This window comes from Leptopilina boulardi, unplaced genomic scaffold (genome assembly GCF_019393585.1).
Source record: "Leptopilina boulardi isolate dan_hultmark-lab unplaced genomic scaffold, ZJU_Lbou_2.1 LbouV2_4, whole genome shotgun sequence".
NCBI classification, from domain to species: domain Eukaryota; kingdom Metazoa; phylum Arthropoda; class Insecta; order Hymenoptera; family Figitidae; genus Leptopilina; species Leptopilina boulardi.
This window is the reverse complement of record NW_026137973.1, coordinates 625,977-644,711: the sequence shown is the minus strand read 5'-3', so window position 1 is coordinate 644,711 and position 18,735 is coordinate 625,977. Positions and strand designations below refer to the sequence as shown.

Below are 18,735 nucleotides of genomic sequence, written 5' to 3'. Positions count from 1 at the left end.
TCTCTCTCTCTCTCTCTCTCTCTCTCTCTCTCTATCTATCTATCTGTCTCTCTCTCTCTCTCTCTATCTATCTATGTGTGTGTGTGTTGGTTCAACTAAATTTTCTAGCCTTGAAATATGAACCTTTTTTCCCCCTCATTTCTAATGTAATTATTTTTTACTATCATTATTACTCGTATTTGTTTATAGACAATTTTTTAATTAGCCAAGTGTTAATATCAAATTTTACCAAACTTGAAAAAAGCGCGGGAAATTCAAATTTATGGAAACAAATTTATTTACAAAATTCATCTAAAATACAAATACTTAAATTCTATGTAACTTACGTTTGTATATAATTAGAAAAAAATATTTTTACTTTGTTTCTCCTAAGTACAATTGTGGTATTATAGTATTGAATAATAAAAAAACTGATTATAATTCTTAAATTTTTTTTAAATGTTTGAATCTTTTTTTGCAAATCGAAAAATAAATAATAAATTTTGTCAGGTGAATCATGAGAGAGAGAGAGAGAGAGAGACGTTGCTTTTCCTCATTTTGAGCTTAAAGGACTTGGTTTACGTTCAAATATGATACATTCGTTGAGGAATTTCCGTGTCTGTTTGCACGACATTGCAAACAGTGATAGGAATCGAAGCCAACCGAACCGAAGAATTGATAAATTAGCTATTCCGTCAGTCTCTCTCTCTCTCTCTTTCACTGAGCGCGACGATATTTGATCTGAGGTTTCGACTCAACAACGTTTGGGCCCTTATAAATTAATCTCTTATCCAAATTCAAACCTCCTGGAAATTAGTCAGTCTTTACTCATCCAACATATACATGTGTCTTTCTAAAATGTTGTGTAAACAATTTTTTTTTCTCTTTTAAAGAAACATTTTTAAATAATTAAAATTTTCCCGCCTTTTTGTAAAAAAAAAATTAGAGCGCGGGAAATTTAAAATATAAACTTAAAAAGTCAATTTCTAGAAAGAAATAAAAATACAATTTTAGAAATTAAAATAAATAAAATACTGGTAAAAATTTTCTTTTAATTATTTTGTAATTTTAGAATTGAAAAATCTTTTTTTTTTACAAAATTGAAGTAAAAATGTTATTATTTTTAGGGAAATGTTTTTGGCATGGTGTGGCATAAAATGGGGATATTTTTTTTTTTTTTTTTTTTAATGAAGTAACGCTTGATTAAAATGTGCATTTACAAGACGAAGGCGTTAATTTTCATATAATGGGACATGTGATTGTAGGCCCGCCAATCGTGGCCGATTGTATTTCTGAAGGCCCGCTAACTATCTCAAACTAACTCTATTCAACCAACGACGTGTCTCTTCCATGCACATCCACCTATAGTTCACTACATTAATTCCAAATTAGTCTCTCTTGCATTACGAAAGACCGTGACAAAATTTCGAAAACAATTTTTTTTTTTATTTTTTCTAAAAAAAACTAACTCCATATTTTTTTTTGTTATTAATTACGTTAATTTAAACAATTTTTCCATTTTTATGTGAGAAAAAAAACAAAAACCAATCGAAAAATTGAAAGAAAATAGAATAAAATAATAATTTTTTAATTAGAAAATTAATTAAATTTTTTTTTTCAATTTTGGACAAAAAAAATATTAAAAAATTCAAGAGAAAAATAATTTTAAAAAAGATTTTTTTTGTGTTTGGAAGAGAAACAAAATTGGTTTGAATTTTTTTCTTTTTTTTTTTGCAAAATAGATTTTGATTTTCATGTTATCCGGGGAAAAAAGTTTTTTTGATTTCTAATAGAAAATTTAACATGATTTCTTATTCGTTAACGAGTTAGACGAAATATCCCGAGGGCACTTGATCTTTGGCTTCTGGAGAATCACGGACGACTGAAAATCACCAGAGCTTGAAAACCGAACAAACTCAGTTACAGAACTCGGGTGTCAACTCGACATTTGCCACACGATGGAAAATCATATTTAAAATCACAAACCTCAGGGTGACTTAATTTAGGCACAAAAAAAAAGAGAGAATGTTTTGCTATAAAATTTTAACTATGTGAGAAAAAAAAATTGTTTACTTAAAAAATTTTTATAAAAAAAAAATTTTTTTAGAATCTTTTTATTTATTTAACCAATTATTATACTTTAAAAATAATTTAATTTTGTAATATTGATTTTGTAAAATTTCAAAAAAAATTATTGTCATAAAAAAGAAATTTCCAGAAGAATTGAATTTGGAGGTTTTAACATAACCTCAAAATCTATTAAAGAGAAATTGTACTGCGCCGACTCAATAGATCGAATCGTAATTTGTCAGTAATATTTAAAACGCGGAATTTAAATTTCGCTAAATTGAAAAAATACATTTTTTGCATATAATATATTAAAATTAAAAATTAGTTACTTCACTATTTGTATTTTGTCGTCTATGATTTATAAAATCGGAAAATTGACTCGACGGCCGCCTCCAATTGCCACTTTTGTCATAGTAAGCTGGTTTTGGTAGCCATCTATTCAAAAACAATTTTTTTATTTAAAATATTTTTTTTTAACTAAAAAAAGCGTAAAAAAATCTTACTTGTGAATTACTGGTGAAAGCAAAGACCTATCGACTGAAGAAGGATCTAAAGGTCCTGTTAACCAAGAGACAATTCCCCCCACCACAATAACTGTTATAGTTCCCAAACCAGCAAACCAATGATAAGAAAGTCGGTAGAGAGGAAACACGCTCTCTTCACTGAAAAAAATTAATTAACAAAAAAAGTTTATAAATTACAAAATTATTAATACAAAAATAATTATTTACAAAAGCAAAAACTTACTTAATGTGTTTAAATTGATTCAAAAAAGCGTCACTGACATTTCCGGGACAATATGAATAATCGACGGGCAATTTTTTTGGTATCACAATACCAGAGCCAATGGCAGCATTTGCCCCAAGACTTGCCCAACCAGATAACAAAAATCCTGCAATTACGCCAGCAAGAGCGCCCTGTTTTTTTTTTTTTTTTTTTGAAGGGACAAAAAAATTACAATTTTTTAATTTATTTTAATATTTTTTTTTTATATTTTCGCAAACAAATTTTTTCTTTTTCGTGTGCTCTGTTTACCTTAGAATTAGTCCAGGGTAAAAGCATACCAAGAGTAAAAACTCCAAAAGAAGTTCCAGCAGCAATAGCAGCCAAACTACTTGTCACCTATGATTAAAAAAAAATTAATTTTTAAAAATATTTCAATCACAATATTGTTTTTTTTTTCAAAATAATTTTTTATAAAAAATAAATAATAATTTATTATATAAATACCGAGAGAACACCTCCTAATTTTTCTATAAGAAAAAGTAGTGCAAGCGCAAGTAGTCCAAGAATAATGATGATACTTTTAACAAATATTCTTGCGCATCGATCTGTGGGTTTCAATTTAAAGTAACCCTTAACAAAATCCTCTAATAGAACCACTGATGTTGAATTAAGTCCTACCGATAATGTGCTATAAATTAATTAATTTCATACATTAAAACAAAAACAATATATACATTTAAAAACACAGTAAACAAATTTAAAAAAAAATTAAAAATTAAACACTTAAAAAATAAATTAAATTTCAGAAATTTTTTAATGTTGAATGAATTTTTAAACATTATTTTCTAAAATAAAATTTTTCTTTTTCTATTATACCTTAGTGCGGCTCCAAAAACACCTGAAATAAAAAGTCCAGGTACCCCATGAAATTTTCCAGCAATTTCCATAACATAAGCGGGCAAAAGTTGATCGTCAGCAATAATTAGTCCACTTGCTCTTGGATCGCATTTTGGTGGTGACCACCAAGCGAGTAGAACAAGTCCACACCAACAGCACAATGAAATGAACGCCATTACGCCAATCGTAAAAATTGCTATAGATCTCCGATTAAAAGAGAAAAAAATTTTTTAAATATAAATTTTTTTTCATTTTCAAGTATAAAAGTTTTTACACAATTTTTAAATAAAGTAAAAAAACACTTAAAACATTAATAAAAACAATAATTATAATTTTAAAAAGTTATAATAATAATAATAATAATAATAATAATAATAATAACAAAAATAATTATATGACATTGAAAAAGTTGTGAATACTCACTTACAGTTTTGAAGTTTTCATATCTTTCAAAGAAGTGTATCTTTGGACCATTGTTTGATTTACAGAAATATAACCCATACTGTATAGCCATGATCCAAATAAAACAGTCCATACTGTGTGTCTCGTGTAAGGAGACGGGTCAAAGCTAAAAAAAATGTAATGAATTTTATAATTAAACTTTTATATTGAAAAGAATTTTTTAATTTCAATTTAAATCTCCCGCCAAATGTATATGCATAAAGGCGCTCTCACACCTTTTTGGCTGCCTGCAGGTTACCATGGCAACGCATGAGAGTGAGTGCGACAGAAAATTTAAAAATTTGAATATTCAAATTTTCTGTCTCACTCACACTCATGCGTTGCCATGGTAACTGGCAGGCACGCAGGCAGCCAAAAAAGGTGTGAGTGCGCCATAATTTCGCCGCATATAGTGGCGCGAAAGTTTTGAAAATCAAAATATTTCTTTTGAAAGAAATATACATTTTTTTTTACTGGTTACAAATTTTTCTATATCTTAATATTCATTATTATCTATTATCTAATTTATTATTTTAATTTTTAAAAAATTACTTAAGAAATTGAATTCTATTGGCATCTTGAGCTTTCTGCCAAACAATTGAAGGCCCACCAATATAAATTGTTCCTAATACTGTCACAGTTATCACAGCAGTGACCATCACAGCCACTTGAAGAGCATCTGTCCAGATAACTGCTCTTAAACCACCCTGAAATTATAATTTTTTTTTTATCAACTAATAATGTAAATCCCTTTTTTTTTAGTAAAAAATTATTTATTGAAAGAAAGGAATTATTTATCTATTCAGAAACGAAAAGTCGTTGAAATTAATTTAAATTTGCCGCCAAATGATTGTTACAAACTTCTGGCGAGAAATTTAAAAAGCTTCATTTGACAAAAAAATTTTAAGTGAAATTTTAAAAACCTAATTTGCACGAAAAATTTAAAAATGAAAAACCACAAAAAACGAAATTTTTTTACTAGAAATTCAAAAAATAAAATCATTTAAGTTAAAAATTCACTAAATTTCTAAAAAAAAAATATTGTTTAAATTAAATTTTGAGAAAATTGAGTTATAAATTTAATTTTCGCAATAAAAATAATATATAACAGAGGATAGTTGCTAAATATCATGACATTGTTTGCATTAAAGCCCCCCTGCAAAATCTGGTAAACAATTTGCAAAGAGTCATTCATTCGCGATAAATTCTCGTTAATGCGAGGCTCAACAAATTGCTCGGATAATTACATGCACGACGCATTAATCACTTCACGAGTCGGGCTTTTGTGACCCAACCAGCCTCTCGACATGGTTTACCATTGTTTTCCGGCTTCCATTGTTGAGGCTCTTGGTTTCCGTCTATAAATATATTTCACTAGATTTGACAGAAATTCTTATCATCGTCGCGAGATTCTTGTTTGAAAAGTGATTAAGTAAACTGAAATTTTCATCATTTCCAAATTTATATATACAATAAAACATAAATATTAAAAAACGAAAAAAAAAATTGAAACATTCTTGAAATCAATGAAAAAATTAGTTTTAATTTTTAAATTTCGCGCCATTAATAATAAAAAGTATTTTAAATTAGTCAACAAAATTTCAATGTTGTATCTTATTTTATTGGCTTCGAGAAGATTAAAAAAAATTTTTTATTAAAATAAATTTAATTTAAAAAAAAAATGACGTACCCACTGATGGTAAGGAGTAATTCTACTATACCAACGGTTGGCAAATAAGAAGTTTTTTATTTCTGCTGTCAGTAGTTTGAAATTTTATTTTATTAACAATAAATAATAATAATTAAAATTAAAAAACAAAAATATATTTAATAATAATAATTAATTAATAATTTGGAAAAATTTTTTAAATTAATTTTTATTAAAAAATTTTTATTGACACGACCCTGAGTTAGTGAGTCAAAAATTTTAATGAACACTACTGTACATCAAGCACGTGTTTTCTCGTGTTGTTGATAAACGTCGATATTGGTAACACTGTTTCAAAAATGGAAAAATTACTGTATAAATCTATTTTAAAATATTATTTACATTTAAAAATTGTCTCAGATACATGGAACAATGAAATTTTAAGTGTAAAACAACAAATAAATGTCTTAAAACGTCTATGTGAACAGTATCAACTTTTGACAAGGTATTTTAGAGGTTATATCAAAATTTTTTGTTTTTTCTAATAAAATTCATTTTTTTAAAAAATTTTTTGTAACTTTTTAATATTTTTGAAATTTAAATATTTTTTTATAATATTAACAATAATTAGAACATAAATTTTTATACAGAAATTAATTTATAAATTCTATTGCATATTACGACACTGTAACCAGGGGCGTAAGTTTATTGTGTTAAAAAATGGGGGACAAAAAATTAAATTTTTAATACAAGACTGAAAATATAATAATAATTTTAATAATTTTTAAATAAAAAATATTTATTTTACATTTTTTTGTGCAGTGTCGAAGCAGATCAGACTGAAATTTATAAACAAGAGGGTTTAAAGGAAAAATTAGTTTTAAAAGTTTTTCGTGCAATTCAAAATGAAATTGCGAATCTTGGAAATTCTTTGAATCGACTAAATAATGTCAATCAGGTCAATAAAATTTTCAAAACTTTTTCATCGGTTTACTTAATTTTTTTTTTTTGTTAAATTAAAATTATTTAATCTTTTTCACCGTTTTACATGATAGGAATTAAAAAATAAATTTACAAGACTCAAGGAAGCGAGGAATAATGTCTCGCTTAAAGATTTAGGAATGAAACAATTAATCAGTGGCACTCCAATGATTCCAAGATTAGAAAAATTGCTTCTTTGGGCAAAAGAGTCTCAGAATTATTATCCGTTACTGTATCCTTTTTATTATTATACTCGATAATATAGAGGTTTTCTTTTTAGAAAAAAAGTTTAAAAAAAAAGATAAAATTTATTTTATATTATACCGACTGATGGTAATGAAGAAATCTACTTTACCATCGGCCGGTAAGTTTAGAAGCTACTTTATCAACTGTTGACAAATATCTTTTTAAATTTTTTTATATAATTAGGATATATACTTTTCCTGATAATAAACAGATTTCGTGAGGTAAATGAAAATTTTAATTCTATTGATTATACAAACGAGGATACAATCACAAATTTTGAAAAATCTTTTAATATCAATTATTATTGGAAAATAAAAATTGAAAGTGAGTATTTGGTTATTAAATTGCTTTCCTTAAATATTGAAAAACTGTGTTATTTAAATGATAAATTTGTTGCAGATATTCTAAGATTTACCGAAACCTTGTCGAAGACAAATATTTCTTGAACGTTTCTTTGTAGCTTTTTTGTTCTTAAATCTACATTATATAAATATTTTTCTAAAATAAAACCTAATTTTATAAAAAAAAATATTGTAACTTTGTACAATTATTTACTTTCTTAACAATGATAGTTTTTACCGACTGATGGTAATAAAGAACTCTATTTTACCATCGGTCGATAAGTCAGAAATTTTTTTTTTGTAGAATATTTTTCTTCAATTTTTATATATTAATTTTCTTTTTTTTTTAAAAAAAAAAATAAAATTATTTAGTAAATTGAAAAATTAAAAATTATTTTTTATAGTTGCGATTATAGTTGTGATAAATTGGAGAAATCAGGTTGAGATAAAAGTATATATCAATATTGTAAATTGTTGACAATTGAATTGTGTATGTGGGGATTCATTAAATTTTATTGCAACGTTCATTGATGTTAATAGAAAAAAAAATTGATATAAAACTCACCAACACTGTGTAAAAGACGCATGTCAGGCAGACGATTGTGCCGATTAAATGAACATTTATTCCACTCACTACAAAGATCAATATTTAACATTAGTGAGACATATATATTATCAAAACGTTTTTCAAGATAAAAGAATGATGATACACTTTAATCAACAGACGATAATTTTTTATTTTACCTTGATTTAACGCCAATGCAGGAACGTAAATCACAATCGATTGATAAAGAACCTGAAAATAATTTTTTATTTTAATTATTTAAAAATAAATTGTTTTTAATTTGTTAAAAATTTTATTTTTTTAGCATTTTGAAAAACTGGTTCTTTAAATGTTAAAAAATTTTTTTATTTTTTATAAATTTTGAAAAATTTAATTATGAAACATTTTTTGATTTGAATTTCCCGCCAGTTTAGTTTTTTGTAAGATCGAGAGATATCGATACAAAATACTTTATTTTCATTGGCTTTTCTTATAAATCGATTCCCAGCAGTTTTAAACTTATTTTACCGTGAAATTTTAATGTTTAAATTTTATAAATTTACATTCCTAACACAAATTAGTAAAAATTACTTAACATTCTGGAAAAAGCTTCTTTTTTTGTTTTTCTCAAGTTATAAAATTATTTTTTTTTTCAATAAATGAAAAATTAAAATTAAAAAAAAAATAAAATAAAAAAATTTGATAATAAATTGAAAGAAACAATTTTTTCTCAAATAAAATTTAGCGTCGAGAAAATACAAAGTGCCTTTATTTTTCTTCGACTTTATAATGCCCACAATTATGTTAATTTTGTACTTTAACTCTCTTTAGTACGATGACCTCGCTCTCACTTGTCCTCAAATTAAATGTGTCTGGAAATTTTTTTTTCTACCAATTTTCATTAAATATTTATTTAATCATTAATCACCGATTAATTCAATGTTATTTTTTTTTTTAGTAATAAGTATAATTAAAATTGAAAATGAAAAAAAAATATTTTCTTACCACATCGATCACAAAAATGAGAGATATTAAAATTCTCACTGAAGAATTGAATCTCAGCTCAAGATACTGCAAAAATTAATTAATAAAAATGAATTATTTATTTATATTTTTCTAAAAATGAGAAGTAGTTTTTAATGGAAAAATTATTTAAATTTTATTTTTGCAAAATTGTTTTTTTTTGTTACCTCGTAAGCGGAATTAAGTTTTAGGGTGAAAAAAACTGGAAGATAAACGAGTGCAACTCCAATTCCAGAGAATAAAATTGAAATTATTGTTATCCAATATTGCGTACCAAAATTGTAAATTTCCGCTGGTGTGCCCAAAATTGTTACACCCGATATAAAACTGTAATGAATTTAAAAAAAAAATTGTTTATTTTTCTTATTGATTTAAATAATTTAAATGTAAAAATTTAAATAAATTAAAATTTTTTTAAATTTTAAATTAAATTTAAATTTTTTAATTTAAATTTTCAAATATTTTTTAGAAATAAATTTTTTTTTTTACCTTGCAACAAGAGAAGCTGATACTGGATAAAGACTCATGCCTTTTCCACCCAATAAATAAACTTCAGTATTTGATTTTTGTGCTTTTTTGAAATGCCAAATTCCCGCGGCTGCGGAAATTAATAACATTGTGGCAAAAACCAACCAATCCGCCCAATGAAAGTAAGATCTCTCTTCAAATTGTCCCATTTTTTCTTAATAAAGAAAAAAAAAAAATTTAATAATTTTTCAATTCTTTTTATAACTAATTTTTATTAATATTGTAATGAAAATTATCTAATTTATTTTAATTGCAATAAATTGATAAAAATTTATTAATAATTTAAATAATAAAAAAAAAAGATTTAAAAATAATTAAAAATATGATTTTAAATGAAAATTTTTAACTTCATTTAAATTAAATTGAAGAAAGATATTTTTTTAATGAGTCAAGAAACATTAAGTACTGACGATTATGGAATTCTTTAACGTCTACTAATTGAAGTAAATGAGTTTATTACTTAAAGTTTATTTATAATTTCTTTGTTTCTCTAATAAAAGGTTTTTATCACTTTTTTCCAAAACCAACAATAAATTTTTATATTAATTTTTCAACATAATTAATTTTTTTTAAAATAATTAAATTAGAAAAAAAAAATTGAAAAAATTATATTTAAAATATTTTTAAATTTAAAATTATTAAAAAAAATTCTAATAAACAAAAAAAAATTTTTTTAATATGTAATCAGCTGTGTTTGTATGTCAGTCGCATGTACGCAAAATTTGAGTCTTTCCTTTTTTACCTTATATATAAATAGATCTTCTGTAAATTTAGTTTAAACGTAGACTTCCACACACCAAACGAAAAGATAAACTTTATCACTTAAATTTTTTTTACATATATTGTCACATTTCACAAGTTTACAACTTTTAGAAATGAAAAAAAAATCTTATCACTTTTCAATAAATAAAACCACGTGTGTTTCGTATATAAAATTTTCTCTTCTATTTATATTTTTTTTTTACTTTTACTTTCTAAATAGAAATTATTTTCTCATTCATATTTTTGTTTTGTAATGAATAATTTACTTTAAATAATAATAACAATAATAATAATAATAAATATTTACTACTTTAATTAACTATTACACTAATTTTAATTAATAATTTAATTTTTATAAACAATTTTTTTAAATTTTAAATTATTTTTTACCTCTTAGAAATATAAAAAACAGCGAAAAAAATTTTTTACTATAAATTAAAATTAAGTGAAAGTTTTTTTAAAAATATTTTTTAAATTGGACTTTATTCCGAGTGACTTGACAGTAAAACTAAAATTTTCCATAAAGCACTTTTAATTATAGAAAAAAAATTAGAAAATGTATTTTTTTTTCAAAAATAAATGGCACTTTATTGAAAATTTTAATAATTTTTTTTATTTTTAACACTTTGTAAATGGGAGATGAAAAAAATGTGTTCATCTGTTTTTCATTTTTAGTGTGTGTATATATACAAGATACTTTGAAAAATGTAATGACCACGAGACAGATGACGAGCCACGACTGGTAACCGGTTCGCTGATCGCTGCTCGATCGACGCGCCTCATTTGTCCTACTCACAATTTACAATCAGAAAAAAAATACATTTTTTTTTTTCACCTTCTTTTGAATTTTTTTTCCCACAATGGAATTCATTGCAATTTGTTCTCATTGATAAATGTCGCGCTCGCGAAACATTTCCATTTGCTAATCGCGAATATTTTTTTTTCATTTAAATAAAAAGATAAAAAAATAACTAAAATTTTTTTGAAAAAATAAAATTATATATTATAATAATAAAAATTACAAAAATAAATTAAAATTTAAAAAAATTTCCATAATCGAAATAAAAAAGAAAAAATTAGCACATGAGTACTGTAATTTTTTTTTTTCTATTTAAGAATACAAATATTACAAAACTATAATGCACTTGAAAGAGATTATAATTAAAAGTTGCATTATCATATGACGAATTAAAGACAAGGTCACATTATGTGGTAACAATTAAAATTTTATTTTTTGCAGTTAACTCAAAATTTCTTGGAATTAAAATTTTTTTCTGATTTTATAATATTTCCAGATGTGAATCATGAAAAATAGAGATAATTTAAATATATTCCTTTATGACCAAAGTGTTAAAAATTAACATATAATTACATAAAAACAAGACAAGGAAAATCATTTTTCTTTCATTTAAAAAACACTTTAATTAAAAAATAATAACTGCTAAAAAAAAACTACTTAAAATCAAAAGTTATTTTGTTCCCTAGGGCCAAAAATAGCTAGTTTAGTCCCTAAGGACGAAAACCTGAAAATAAATGCATAAACAAAAAAAGGAATAATAAACTTCTTTTTTTTTTGATAAAACATCCACATCAAGGAATGATGTTTATTTAAACAGAGAAATTATTGCAAGTTGATATATATGTATATATACACAATTTAACTTTACAAATACAATCTATTCATAAATTTATTAAAAAAATTTTTTTTTTATTTCACAACGCAAACTATCAGTCACGCTTATCTTACAGAATAATTATTATTATGTTTGCTAAAAGTATTTTTCAAACATACTTTGTTTCTTTTTTTTCTTCTTCTTTTATCATTTGTCTTACAGAAAAATTCATTGTCGTCGCTCGTGTTTCCATTTCAATATTTTTTTTTTTTTTTCAACAATTTAAAAAACTTGGTACATACAATCAAAAACATGTACAGATATTTATATATATATATATATATATATATATATATATATATATATAAAAGAAAAATAAAATTTTACTACAATTCGAAACAAGAGAAAAGATTCACTATATACGGAATGTAAAAAAAAATTCTTATTTTTCAGAATTATTTACAATATTTACGATGATGATATTAATTGAGATCTAAGTTTCAAAAATGTTTTTTTAAGCTGCGTAAAAATGAAATGTTTTTTTATTTTCTTTATTTTTAAAGGAGAAAATTTTTATTTTTTAAGGTAAAAATTCCTTTCTTTCTCCCATGAGAATAAATTTTTTTATTTTGTAAAGAAAAAAGTGATTTCAAAATTATATATATTTTTACCCCTTCGATAAATTATTATTACTATTAATTATCTCGAGTTTTAAATAAGTGAAAAAAATGTAAAGTACAAAATTATGATATCGATGTATGCGAAAAATATGTAAATGTGCTTTTTGTATTTTTTTTCGTTGCCCATGCAAAAATTTTTATACAATTTTTTTGCGCAGGGAAAATTTTTTTTCCTCTAATAATATTGCTATTAAGCAAAAACAAATTACTTTAATCACAGTTTTTCGTGTTTTCCTTCGCCAAATAACCAGCGGCAAACTCGATCAACCATATAGACCAAAAGAAAATTGGCAACTAATGTTGTTATCAATGTTTTCCGGAACTAGAAAAAAGAAGAAAAAATTCAATTCAAAAATTTCTTTTAGAAAAATAAAATTTTTTCAATTTTTTCAACTCACATCACTTGGAAAATCGACAATTTCAAACTCGCGGGCAGTGTCCGGTATTAATCCGGAAGCAAGAGCCAAAATTGCAATAGAACATCCAACAAGTGAATAGAGAAGAGATTTATTTTCCATAAGACTTTCCATAAATGGTTGACCCTAAATTGAATGAAAAATAATTTGTGTCTTTTTTTTAATTACTAAATGATTTCCACCGAAAAAAAATTTACTCACCCTATAATTAATGGCAAAAGTCGCAACTTGAAGTGCCATTGAAATTATATACACAGTACTATTAATAATATTCGCCTCAAATGGCTCCTCCTCATCGTAATAATCGTCTGTTGACGATGTTTCAGTGACATTTTTAGGTGCAAGTATTGCCGACAATGTATCATTCCTAAATTAGAAAAATTCTCATTTTATTTTATTGTTTGAATCCAGAGCTATTGTTAGGGATTTAACGCTATTCCGTACTTAAAAAAAAATGGTACCATAAGTAGTTAAATTTTTCTCTACTCACTTTGGAGAGATAATTGCAGCCTCACGTACAAGGAAGATGAGACAACAAAAGTGTACAGCAAATTGTAGAAGGACCGTTAGAACGGTATAGAAATTAAAAATATTTGGCAGTGGTCGTTGTTTTGATAAAGTTTTTAATGGTTTTGAGCGTGATATAAAGAGAAAACATGCGGCAAGTAAAATACCCTGCAATGTCGCTTGTTTGTCACTAAATTTAATGCCATCCAGATATAAAACTGATTGACTGTAGGCCAATATTAAGGCATTCAATGCAAGAATTTTAAACATTTGCAATGTCGTCACTAATGTGCAACGACCTTGTTTGATTATGTGGCAAACTGCAAAAAAGAGAAATTTAAAATGAAAAAAGATGTTTTCTAAAAAGAAGTTCTAAAAAAGTTATTTACTAAGACGAATTTTTTAAAAACTTGTACAGTGAAACCAACGTATATTTCAAGGGACCGAAAAAAAATCCGATGTAAGCGGGAATCCGAATTATGCGGATCCGCTATACGTGGGTTTCACTGTATTTAGAAACTTAAATGAATTTTTGAAAGAAATTATTCATCGTAGATATTTGCGTGTCATATAGTGAATTATATGATACATGAACATCGACATTTCGAACGCACATTGCGTTCTACGGATTGAATCCACGAACTAATTTTGGTTGCGAATTGTTTATAATATAAAAACTGTTTTTTATTCAAATTTTTAAGAAGCTCGAGGCTTTTGCTGTCAACTAAAGTTTAATGAGATTTGCCAAATCATCGCCGTTTCTCTATGTCTATGTTTTCGTTAAAAGTAGAATTTTTTTTTATTTTGTTGGTTTTAAGAAGCTCGAGGCTTTCGTTATGAATTTAAAATGATAATTGTCAGCAGTTTTTTATTTGTTGGTTTTAAGAAGCACGAGATAATGATTAATAGAGACAAATGCGGGCACTCTTTAAGAGCAGTGTTGAAAAAGTATCCCCAACCATTCATCTAAAACAGAGAGAAAAAAATATTTAATTTATAAAAAATGAAAACATACTCGACTGAATCGATGACCATTTACTGGTAAATGGTGCTGCAATCGATGCGTCTCCCAATTTTACAATTACAGCCTGATCCTGTTCCTCAAGTTCTTTCATTAATGATCTCTGCAAATTACTTCTAACATTCGACTGTTGACCAACAGTATTTAATTGACTATTTTGTGGTGAATTTGCAATTGGCGTCGATGGCGTACTATTGCGTTTTTCCGAGGACGCACTCTCGGGAGGACTAGATAAAATTGCCACACCTAAAATGAAAAATATTTGTTAATATTGAAAAGAAGAAAATATCGAAAGACTACTTACCAACTTGGGCGTGTTTTAGCGCTCCAACATCGTTTGTTCCATCTCCACACATTAGAGTCGTGTATCCCATATCTTGCAATGAAGTAACAATAAATTCCTTCTGTTTAGGAGCACAACGTGCAAAAACAACAACGTGTGGTAGTAATTTTTTAAGCAGTGCCTTCTCGTTCAATTTCAGATAATTTAAACCCTACGAAGAATATAATTAAAGTAAATCAAAATTAGTTTCATTTTTATAATACATACCTCGCCTGTTACACAAAGAGCATAAACCTCCCAAATTTTCTTTCCCTTGAAACTTCCCTTCTTTGGATGTAAATCGACTTCGATATCACCTTCAACACTTTGCCATAGCCATGAACCTTGAACTTCCGTTAAAATCAAAATAGTTCCCTTCCTCGTGAAATGTAATTCCCGACTCACATGACAAGCAGTTAGTGGATTATCACCAGTGATCATAACAACCGAATGCGATGCATTTTGTATCTCTTTTATTACAGACTTTGAATCTGGTTTTAATGGACAAGTAATAATGACAAATCCAACAAAATCCAAATTTACTTCAAAATCTTCACGAGTCAATTTTCTTAAATCCTGATGTGACAATGCACTCGGTAATTTTCTATGTCCAAGAGCTAAAACACGAGCACCACGACGTGACAATGATAAATAAACTTCATCATAATTATCTGGTATCGAACTAAACATTGGTTTTAATGTTTCCGGTGCTCCCTTCACTGTGACGATAAATTGAACATCAGACGATCCAACATTAGTGTAACCAGCAACAACGCTCATTCGTTTTAACACCGAAGAAAAGTGGAAACGTTGAATTATTTTTAAAACTGCCGATTTGCCACGTTTTGGAATTACTGCATCGCCTATTATTCGAAAAAATGATTAGTTCACAATTAATTGTCTTTTAAAAACATTATTACCTTTTGTCAGATTCCAATTGACGGCTTTTAGTGTTGCCTTCTCGACGGGATCACCAACTATTCCATCGTCTAATTGAACTAGAGAATGGCACGTTGCTAGCACTTGAATACTCTCAATTGGAGCGTCTGCTATTTCCGTTACTTCCGCCTTTCCACTGCAAATGAAGAAATGTTTAATGAAAAATGTTCTTTAATTTTATTCACAGTTTCTAACTCACTCGACTCCGGCAATGCCATCAACAACTAAATTATCACTCGTTAGTGTTCCCGTTTTGTCAAAGCAACAAATTTCCACTTTTCCTGCAAATGGAATTCTAAATGGTTCGGTACAAAATACACCTAATTTTGATAATGCTAATAGTGACGTATTCACAGCCAACGATAATTCAATTGGCAATTCCGGAGGTACAACTGACGTTAAAATTAGCGTACACTCCAAAAATAATTTGTACTTATTTCTATTTGGATCCTCACTTCCTGAAAAGTAAGGAAAATTAATTTAATACCTAGTCATTAATTTAAAAAACTATATACCCTTGATCCAAACGTATGCTGCAGCGGCAATTGCAAAAATCAGTAAAAATAGAATAAATCCAAATGTCTCGAGATTATTTGCCGTGACACGTTTTACGCCAAATAAAATTGTTCTCAATAATTTTCCCTGCGATGTTGAAAATCCAGTGCGTAACACATAGGCAATGCAACCATTGTCAGTGGCTTAAAACCCAATAAAAAGTAGGTAAAAATATGTTTATTCATTAAATAAGAGAAAAATCGAATACAAACCTCGAAGACCGGATGAATTTTTACTAGGCGGTGAATGTTGAACAACTTTTGTGCCACCAAATAAAATATGCAATTTATCATCACCCTCAATGTCAAGAAAACGTTTCTCCTGAATATCATCAATTGGCTCCTTCATTTGTGGTACTGATTCACCGGTTAACATACTCTCATCAACAATGCAGGGACCCTTTAGAAGAAGCATATCACACGGTACAAGATTATCATTTTGTGAACGTGTTATTGAAACAACATCGCCTGGTACCAATTGATCAGTGAAAATATGACGCCATCTTCTATTACGATAGACCATTATCATATAGGGTTTATTCCCCATTTTACGAATTTCCGCCATATTTCTCAATTGTTGTTGAACAAGTGTGCATTCAAACATAATGAGCATAATTAATGTGAATATACTGTAATACCAATATCTATCGAGACACCAAAGTGCAACGCAAAATACTTGAAATACAAAAAATGGCGCTATTGCACGTTCACGGAATAATTCCCAAAATTCCGGTACTTCCATATCTAATCTGCAAAAAAAATTAAAATTTCCCCTTTCAATGAATTTGCAAAAGTATTTTTTTTTTTTAAATTCTAGAATCTTTTTCTTACTTATTTTTGCCATATTTTTCTTCAGCCTCAGCGACTTCCTGTTCACTTGGATAACCCTTCCATTCCGAATAGTGTGTAATTGAATGATTGACCGGAAATTGTAAACCCTGGAATTGTTTTTTATTCGAATCCCAAATATATTTGGTTTTTTGAAAAATAAACCATGGTTCCTGATCTTTACTTTGATATAATTTAACAAGTTCCGAACTTCCATTATTTGGTGTTGGCACAACTTTTGCATACGATGCCTCATGTGGATTTCTTCCCTAGAAAAGAAGAAATAATTTTAAAATTGGAATAATTAATTTTTTCTCAAAAATAATGAAAAATTGTTTTAGAATATTTTTAATACGAAAGAAAGAAAGAAATTTAATTTAAATTTCCCGCTATTTCACGTGACCGTTAACCGCTAGCAGAAGCTTTTTCCCTGTGCCACGTTTTTCATATTCGTATATATGTATATAGAACATATTGTTTAAAAAAAAACACATAAATTATATATACATATACCAAGGACTATTTAACCAACAAAAAAAAAAAAAAAAATATAATAGAACAAGGAAAAAGGAAAAAATTACCTTGACACAATTGAGAAAGCAATTGATGTGAACTGACCATTGGCAACAGAGGCAGACAAAAATTTGTAAAACCCCAATAACGGCAATGCCAATTAAACCAGCATCATAATATTCCTCAACGCCATAAACGAATAACCAACAATAAATCCAAATTAAATAAAGTGTGACAAATGGTAAAATGCAACCTTTAAAAATATTTCTCAATGGATTATGTAGAGTGACACTGTACACTAAATCATCGACCCGTGACGATAGCGAATCGGTCGCCATGACTATATATACTTTATATATATATATATATATATATATAAATTTGTTTTCTTTCAATTTATATATATTTTTTTATTTTCTACACACGAAAAACTATCATTAAAAAAGTGATATTTAGGAGAGGGGGGGAATACTCACACCAAGGGTTATTTATTTAGCTACAGTGTGTGTGTATTACTATATAAGTAAAAAAAAAAGAGAAAAAATTTCTCGCGAAACAAAACGTTGTTCCTGAATTTATTTTTTTTTTTTCCTCTAATATTACAATAATCTCGTATACCGCTCTCGTCCCAAAGGAAAATTCATGCTTTTATTTGCCCCCCCGGAACGTGATCACTTAAAGTTATGGTACGCATTTATCTTGAGTCACTCTCCGTCGTCCACGACTCACTTTCCTGCTGACAGCGGCAGGCGGACATTTTTCTTTAATTTCAAAGCGCCGCCTTGCGTTGTTTTTCGAAAATACTATCATAATTCTCGCGCGCAATTTCGTCTGCTATATATTATTTTATTGTAAAAAGTTTTTTTTTCAGGTTAACTTCAATGTTAAAAATCGTGGAATTTTCATTGTTTTTTTTTAAGACAAAAAAATGTCTCTTTTTTCTTCTCGAGGAGGATTCAGTGCGAAGTTATTTTATTAGTAAGATAAGTATTGATAGGGTAGTGATTCTTATGAAGATAAATCGTAATTTTGTGAAAGAATTTTAAAACAATTCTTATGATATTTTGTATATATTTAATTAAAACTATAATTACTGAAATTATTTACAAATTTCATTGTTTGTTTTTTATTAACATTGTAGAGAGTAAAGTTGATA

General features: G+C 26.9%; 3 protein-coding genes across 5 annotated transcripts; 1 reads left to right on the top strand and 2 right to left on the bottom strand.

Moving 5' to 3' along the window:
* Positions 1 to 253: 253 nt before the first annotated feature.
* On the bottom strand, positions 254 to 10,961 carry LOC127289169 (sodium-coupled monocarboxylate transporter 2). 3 transcript variants are annotated; one of them, XM_051316965.1, is made up of 15 exons: positions 10,884 to 10,961; positions 10,167 to 10,290; positions 9,386 to 9,578; positions 9,064 to 9,223; positions 8,879 to 8,944; positions 8,074 to 8,125; positions 7,895 to 7,962; positions 4,666 to 4,820; positions 4,100 to 4,240; positions 3,652 to 3,876; positions 3,280 to 3,463; positions 3,085 to 3,171; positions 2,797 to 2,966; positions 2,553 to 2,711; positions 254 to 2,484 (listed from the first exon to the last, which is right to left on the bottom strand). In XM_051316965.1, the coding sequence occupies exons 3-15, from the start codon at positions 9,571 to 9,573 to the stop codon at positions 2,364 to 2,366; spliced, it is 1,776 nt and encodes a 591-aa protein (XP_051172922.1). In that variant the 5' UTR covers positions 9,574 to 9,578; positions 10,167 to 10,290; positions 10,884 to 10,961; the 3' UTR covers positions 254 to 2,363. The 3 variants fall into 3 exon arrangements, with proteins under 3 accessions (XP_051172922.1, XP_051172921.1, XP_051172923.1); XM_051316964.1 differs by having other exon boundaries at positions 10,577 to 10,956; XM_051316966.1 differs by having other exon boundaries at positions 10,902 to 10,920.
* LOC127289170 (uncharacterized) lies at positions 6,054 to 7,517 on the top strand. Its single transcript, XM_051316969.1, has 5 exons — positions 6,054 to 6,266; positions 6,584 to 6,719; positions 6,817 to 6,974; positions 7,200 to 7,312; positions 7,388 to 7,517. The coding sequence occupies exons 1-5, from the start codon at positions 6,121 to 6,123 to the stop codon at positions 7,432 to 7,434; spliced, it is 600 nt and encodes a 199-aa protein (XP_051172926.1). The 5' UTR covers positions 6,054 to 6,120; the 3' UTR covers positions 7,435 to 7,517.
* Positions 10,962 to 11,910: 949 nt separating the features above from the next.
* On the bottom strand, positions 11,911 to 18,346 carry LOC127289168 (endoplasmic reticulum transmembrane helix translocase). Its single transcript, XM_051316963.1, has 13 exons — positions 17,648 to 18,346; positions 17,070 to 17,335; positions 16,452 to 16,987; positions 16,200 to 16,382; positions 15,884 to 16,142; positions 15,666 to 15,820; positions 14,974 to 15,608; positions 14,728 to 14,917; positions 14,418 to 14,669; positions 13,386 to 13,722; positions 13,097 to 13,262; positions 12,878 to 13,021; positions 11,911 to 12,801 (listed from the first exon to the last, which is right to left on the bottom strand). Exons 1-13 carry the CDS (start codon positions 17,915 to 17,917, stop codon positions 12,694 to 12,696), a joined length of 3,501 nt encoding a protein of 1,166 aa, XP_051172920.1. The 5' UTR covers positions 17,918 to 18,346; the 3' UTR covers positions 11,911 to 12,693.
* Between the last annotated feature and the right edge of the window lie 389 nt (positions 18,347 to 18,735).

Bases quoted from the DNA above. Each gene is read 5' to 3' on its own strand.
- LOC127289169 (XM_051316965.1), bottom strand. From the start codon at position 9,573: ATGGGACAATTTGAAGAGAGATCTTACTTTCATTGGGCGGATTGGTTG. The intron at 3,877-4,099 runs GTAAGTGAGTAT...TTTTAATCGGAG, and splicing joins GATATGAAAACTTCAAAACT to ATCTATAGCAATTTTTACGA. The intron at 2,485-2,552 runs GTAAGATTTTTT...GTTTTTGAATAG, and splicing joins CTTTCACCAGTAATTCACAA to ATGGCTACCAAAACCAGCTT.
- LOC127289168 (XM_051316963.1), bottom strand. From the start codon at position 17,917: ATGGCGACCGATTCGCTATCGTCACGGGTCGATGATTTAGTGTACAGT. The intron at 13,723-14,417 runs GTATGTTTTCAT...TCTTTTTTGCAG, and splicing joins ATGGTCATCGATTCAGTCGA to TTTGCCACATAATCAAACAA. The intron at 12,802-12,877 runs GTGAGTTGAAAA...TCTTTTTTCTAG, and splicing joins TTGTCGATTTTCCAAGTGAT to TTCCGGAAAACATTGATAAC.
- LOC127289170 (XM_051316969.1), top strand. From the start codon at position 6,121: ATGGAAAAATTACTGTATAAATCTATTTTAAAATATTATTTACATTTA. The intron at 6,720-6,816 runs GTCAATAAAATT...TTTACATGATAG, and splicing joins GACTAAATAATGTCAATCAG to GAATTAAAAAATAAATTTAC. The intron at 6,975-7,199 runs GTATCCTTTTTA...GATAATAAACAG, and splicing joins CAGAATTATTATCCGTTACT to ATTTCGTGAGGTAAATGAAA.